Raw genomic sequence first — 7,030 nt, forward strand, 5'->3', positions numbered from 1 at the left:
AATATTTCTCTGTAACTCTTGAGCAAATGCCATGGTAGCCAATTAAATATGAGAAAATGCGGGATCAATAAATAATTCCTTTCAATGTTTTTCAATCCTATTGTTAGGACATATTAAAGTAGCTTTGTTGGAAACAAAAAATACAGTTGCAGAAATTTCTAGTCAAGCCAATTCTCAGAAACTTCATTCTCCTCTGGAGAACCATGCCAGCTGGTTTGCAGTGACAGACATCATACACTACCACCAGGGGAAAATGTGTCGCCCCGGTACTCCCATACCACATTTACTCTGACCATAAGAAAATTGAATTAATGTCCAATTTTGTGGGTGTTGTAACCAAACTGGCTTGTCATCTCAGATTAATAGTGGACTGTTTCCTGTCTTTTTGGGACAGGATAAAAAAATGTCCATACTCACTTCCCCAAGAGGGAAGGCGGAAGTGGTTCATCGCTGGAGAACAGAGTCACAGGATATTAACTGTATTAAAAGCCTCATTCGAAAATTTACCTAGAAGCTGTTTGGGAGGCTTAATATCATCTATCTTCTGTAAGGACATAGCTAAGTAAGTTCAAGAACATTTATCAATTTTATCACTTACCAGGAAGGGGTCCCACTCCTTTGTCCTTATGGGCCTTATAGTGAGGGTATGGGCAGCTCACCGCACAGTGAATAAACATGTAGCAAGAAATTTATGGGAACAGCCGGTCTCTACGTCCTGTAATAACATGCAAATCGAAAAGGTTTCTTGTGGGTTTTGGATTCAAGCAAACTTGGGCTCAAATGTCAACTGCCTTTTGGAGTCACTTGGGACAAGTTAATATTAGCTACCAGATTTTATAACAAATAAGAAACATTAGCTACCAGATTTTATAAAATAATTTTATAAATTATTTTATGTCAGGCTTTCTGCTTTGTTAGTATTTACTTTCATATCCACTTTGCAGATGAGGATGGGAGACCTGTCCAAGGTCAATGAGTAAGTGGCAGAGCCTGGATTTGCTCTTGACCACTGTTAAGAGTAAATGTTAAATTGTTCTTCCAAACTTTAAATTACGCATACTTTTTTTCTTAAAAGATCTTGTTTTCTCCCTGTATTGTTTGTTTATAGACCTTCTTACACTGGAGTATAAATATCCTTTCATCTGTTCTTCATTATTTTTATTGAAAATATGAGATTCCCCAGTATATTGGATATCATAAAGCTTTATATCAAATACAATTGAAATATTTAAACTAGGGCCAGCCTAAGACATTAAAGATTGTAGTTTCTGATTATCACACTGATGAATTAATATAAATTGGCACAATTTTACTGGAGGGCAGTAAGGCAATATGTATAAAATGCTTTAAAAATGTGTATCAATGAAATGATTTCATTTTTTGGCATTACAGTATACTAAATACCTTAATGATGTCTGCTGAATAGAAACTATTAAAATGTTGCTATACACATACACACAAGTGCAAAAGTTAAGGACTATGCAGAGAACATTATCAAATTGAAATCAGAAGCTTCGCAAGATAAGCAGGAACCAATACCAGCTTTCTCCTTGAGGATTTTTGCCATTCTAGAGACCTCATGTATCTGTTTTGACAGCTTTACAAAGAACATAGGATATCTACTCCCTCTAACTCAAGCAGGAAGTATGAGATCCCTTTGTATAAGACTGAGATGTTCATTGTAAGGAAAAAAAGATAAAAACCTACTGCATAAAAATGGACAGTAAGGAGACTAGCTTGTTTCACCCTTGGCATGGAATGGAGGGAGATAAAATCTCCCCTGAGAATTCATAAGCACAGGTTGATTTGAGATCCATGTTATTTATCTATGTGGTCCCAAAAAACTTCAAGTGGAGAATTTAATTAAAAATGGTCACAGGTTAGAAGTGTGTCCAGGAGACTGGCTGAGATAAATGCCAAATCAGGTCTGAAGGGATGCAGTTTCAGCCCATACTTCAAATAATATCCACAGATTAAAGCCCAAGGAACATGAGCTCACAGGGAAAAATCACAAATACACAAAGAAATATACACCATTAATAAGAACCACCAACAAAAATTATACAGCAGAATCAGACTCAAAGACTTCAGATATTGTTAGACAAAGGATATAAAATAACTATGTTCACTATATCTAAAATGAAAAGACAAGTTTAAAAAGATGATCAAGGAATAAAAAAACCCTAAAAATGAAAAATAATGATTGAACAAAAGTCAAAAAGACCATCTAGAAATGAAAATATAGTTGAAATTAAAAGCTCAGTGGATGAGTTAAACATCATCGTAGACACAGTTGAAGACAGAAGAAATGAGCTGCAGGACCAATATCAATAAATTTTATCAGCACAGAGACAAACAAAAATATGAGTGGAAGATTGAACGTATTAAGTCTAATCAGACTTCTATATGGAGAAAGTAGGAAGTCAGAGTTGATATTTGAAAGGAAAATGGCTGAGAATTTTCCAGAATTGTTGAAAAGCACTAATTCTTAGACTTAGAAAACCCAATGAATTCTGAACAGGATAAATACACAGAATCCACAACTAAACACATCATAATGAAACAGCAAAACACCACAGCTAAAAGGATCTGAAAAACAATCAGAGAAAAAAGACAAATTACCTGCAAAGAACTAAAGGTTAGGGGCTGGCCTGGTGGCGCACTGCTACAGTGCGCCGCTTGGGAGCGTGGCGGCGCTCCCGCCAAGGGTTCGGATCCCACATACAGACTGGCCGCTCACTGGCTGAGCGAGGTGCGGGCGCAACACCGAGGGTTGTGATCCCGTTGCCGGTCCCGGTCGGGTACAGGCTTGACACTGAGGGTTGCGATCCATTGCCGGTCACGAAAAAAAACAAAAAGGAAAAAAAAAAAAAAAGAACTAAAGGTTAGACTAATAGGTGATTTCTTACTAGCAACAATGCTAGCCAGAAGATAGTAGAATGTCTTCAATATTGGAGAAAAAATAACATCAACTCAGAATTGTATATTTAGTGAAAAAATTTTTTAAGGCCTAGGAGAAAGGAGCGAATTTTTGGACCAAAAAAATAAGATAGTTTACAGTTGACTCTAAATAAAGGAAATACCTCAGAATATGCTCTAAGGAGAAAGAAGAATGATCTAAGCTGGAAAGCCCAAGATGCAAGAAGGTATGTAAACAAAAATATGGGCAAATATGTGGGTAAATTAAGAAAAAATATGTATAAAGACAATGTTATTGATAATGACTAACCTGTGAGATATAAGTAATAAATTAGAATGAAAATACAGGACAAAAACAGCATATTGGTTGGAGGAGCATGATCAGAATGAAAGTTTTCCTAGGGTTTTATTCAAGAGGAAGTGTGGTAGGTAGGGTACAAAGATGTTTCCCCACCTCACCATGAACCACACATCCTGGCATTTACTCATGAGTTTAGTCTCTTCTCACACTAAATCAGGGCTGGCCCTGTGTAGCCAGTAGAAAGCAGCAGAAGTGACACTTTATGACTTCAAATCGAAGTCATAGGAAGTCTCGCAACTTCCACTGGGTCTCTGGGAATGCTCCTTCTCAGAACCCAGATGCCATTCTGATTAAAATTCAAGTCACATGGCTACATGCAGGTGCTTCATGTACATTTCACAGCCTCAACTGAGCACCCAGCCAACGACCACCATCACCTGTTAGCCATGTGAGTGACCCATTTTAGACATGGAATCTTCAGATGACTGCAGCCACACCCTCCGTCTGACTGACATCACACGCAAGACGCCAAGCAAAAACTGCTCAGTTGAATCAAGTCAACCCACAGAACCGTTGGAGATATAGTAAGTTGTTGCGTTAAGCCATTAAGCTTTGGAGTGGTTGGTTATTCACCAGTTGATAACCAGAACAGAGGGTAAAGACGTTGTTAGGAATAAATATTAGCATGGTTATGATAATCATTAAAAAATAGGCATAGAGATTATAATTTCTGACCTATAGAAGGGAAAATGGAATGAGAAATTTAAAAACCCTGAATCCAAAAGAAGGCAAGAAAAGAGGAAGAAAAAAGAAACAGAAAATGTGGGACATATTAAAATCACATAAAAAGATAGGAAAAATTTCATTATATTAGTAATCACCATAAATGTATTTGGGCAAAATTCTTCAGTTAAAATATTAAGATGAGTAGATTGTCTAAAAACAAAATAAAACAATGAACAGTCATATTTTACATATGGGGGACATACCTAAGATATAAAGGTACAGAAAAATTTAAAATCAAAGTATTGGGAAAAGAGATAGACCAGCCAAAATCTCATCAAAAAAAAGGAAAAGGGGTGGGGTGGGGCTAATATTGCTATATCAGTAGCAGACAAAATATACTTCAGGGCAAAAAGTACCACTACAGATAAAGCCGGCCCCTTTATAATGATAAAAGGTTTAGTTCTTGAGGGAGATATGACAGCTTTAACTTATAAGTAGATGTTCCTGACACAGCTCAAAATATATAAAGCAAAAATCAATAGAACCAAAAGGTGGAATAGAGATACCATCATAATGGGAGATTTTAATATACTTCTCTTAATAAATGGGATATCAAGCAACTAAAAATCAGTGATGATATAAAAGATTTCAACAACAGTGCAAAGAACTTGATCTAATGGACATATGCACAGTGCTTCACATACATGTATTGGAGAATACAAAATCTTGTCAGGTATACATGGGAATGTGCATAAAAACTGACACTCTCATAGGCCTTAACTCGGGCTCAACAAATTTCAGTGTTTAGTATCACAAATAACACATTCTTTGACCACAATGCAATGGAGTTAGAAATCAATAGCAAAAAGATAATTGGGAAACCCCTGCATGTTTGAAAAATTTTAAATGCAACTATAAATAATCATGGGTCAAGAAATGAATCAAAATAAAAGTTGAAATACATTGAGTTGAATGAAAATAAAACTATATTTATATATTAAATGTATATGTCTATGCATGTAAATATAAATATGTATTATATATAAAATGCACAAATTTAAATTTGCGTTATGCAGCTAAAGCAGGTGTGGAACTTTATTGCACTGGAGGCTCCCGTGCCTCTCCCTGTCCCTTCCCCTGATATAGTCCCTTTTAAATCTGGGCTTCACTAAGATTTCCATCAAGTATAGTGAAATAAAATAAGTTTTGACTGTACCTAGAAAATTTCCTAAACTGATTGAATAAATGAGACATTAAAAGAGATCTAATTTCTATTGCCAGGTAATATCTGAGCATTAACATAGTTTTTGTGAAATACATATGTATGTGTGCATTTGTGTGCATGTGCGTGTGGATGTATATCTTTTAGTTTGGATTTGGCTTATTACAAAGAACAGTCTAAAATCCACTGTTGAAAACATGTCTTCTCTCTCTACTCTTTTCTTCCTCATCTCTCCCTTTTTTTGCTCCCATGATGATTATCTGTCCTGTAGAGGACCTAATGGCTAAGAGATAATAAGAAGTGGAGATTATATACACAAAAGGATAATTCTGCAAAAGTTATTTTTTACAGTCAGCTGTTTGGAAACTGTAGTGCATTTTCCCATTGAAACAAAGTTATTTGTGGCTGGCTTCCCAGGGCAACCCACAAAAGCTTATTTAATCTATAATGTCTGTGCGGTCTAGCACTTTGCTAATTGTGCTATAGAACCCAACCTCCATCCTAAGTCTCCCATGAATAAATGCATTTCAAGTTAGAATTGGGATTCCAGGAACACATTGTCCCTTGCTTCCCTGAGGGGATGGCAGTGCCCAATGCTTGCCCACCTCCTCCTCCACTGGAGGAGGCACCACCCCTGTCATCATAGCTGACATGTACAGGGTTTTGTGCCATGGGCGTTTTCTCATCTGAATTAGAGGGAGGACTCTCAGCTTCAGGCCATTGATTATGGTTCTGGGTGCCTAGGGCAGAGAAGCCCAGAAGTCCAAGAGCTGGAGGGGGATGCCTCAGGTGGGATGAGGGGTAAGGGCTTCAGCTAATCAGACAGGGAGAGGTTGCAGGGCTGCGTCCACTTGCTAAGGAGCCCCCTGTGTGGACACTGTTTTCTAGAAACCCGAGGGACAGCCTGGGGTCTGCCTCTTTCCTTGATAGCCAGTGTCTGGGCAGGGCCCTCAGGCCAGGTGCCCCTAATTCATTCCCCTGTGGCTGAAGGGTGTGATCATATGTGGCTGCCTGTGACTTCCTGTGAGAGGGGACAGTGGCTGTAGGCACTGAGATTGACAGCCTGAGCACAATGTCCATCCATCTGGTGGTATCCTAGGTGATTTTATTTGATACATGCATGAGCAATTTTTGGTTTAAATGCTATATTTTTATAGTTACCTTCTGTGTATAGCAAGGGATACTGGTTTTCTATTTAAGGTACTCATGTAAATTTCCTATTAAAATGTTCTTATTTAAGCCCAAAGTGTATTGATTTAAAGAAAAAATAAAGCAGGAAGTGCCGTGTGTGAGAGCCTGCTGCTTGGTGAACTGCTCTAGTAAGTGACACGTCGCCAGGTGGGAAAAAGCAGGCTGTACACAATATGGATCGTGTGATTCCGTTTTTAAAAACACACAAAGTACATTTCAACCTTCAAAAAAAGATAAGTCTGGAGAAATAGAAACCAAACTGTTGGCACAGATTGGTTATCTATGGGAGGTGGTATTAAAGGTGACTTTTCAAATTATTTTTTTTCTTGTATTTTCTCATTTTGCCTGCATTGACAGTGTATTTCTTTGTGATAAAAACGTAACTGGGAAACATCTATAGCTTTCTTTCTATTCTCTCATTGTCTCTCCTCTTCCTTCTTCAGTTGTATGCTTTCTTCTCCCCTATTCTCCTCAATAAGGAAAATGGGTAACTCCTACCTTCTTTTTTTTTTTTTTTTTTGAGGGAATGTTTAAATATTTTTCCTTCCAAATTAGGATACCAGTAGTTTTCATTTTGCTGAAAAAGTGAAAACTGCATTTCAATTTATAGGCAAACGGTTCTCCATATGGTGAACTATATACTTTCTCTAAGTCATAGCTCTTGCTGTCTT

The 7,030-nt window shown here is 37.4% G+C and overlaps 1 protein-coding gene across 1 annotated transcript in view; it reads left to right on the top strand.

The window, feature by feature from the left end:
* Window positions 1-403: 403 nt before the first annotated feature.
* The window catches only part of LOC103603683 (chromosome unknown open reading frame, human C20orf26), a gene marked incomplete at its 3' end in the record, with an annotated part of 35,392 nt that continues 28,765 nt past the window's right edge, over window positions 404-7,030 (top strand). Inside the window, 1 exon segment of the mRNA XM_008588253.1 lies at window positions 404-546. Within this exon segment, the coding sequence (XP_008586475.1) occupies window positions 404-546 (143 nt within the window).

The sequence above is a fragment of the Galeopterus variegatus genome, unplaced genomic scaffold, assembly GCF_000696425.1.
Source record: "Galeopterus variegatus unplaced genomic scaffold, G_variegatus-3.0.2 Scaffold4742, whole genome shotgun sequence".
NCBI classification, from domain to species: domain Eukaryota; kingdom Metazoa; phylum Chordata; class Mammalia; order Dermoptera; family Cynocephalidae; genus Galeopterus; species Galeopterus variegatus.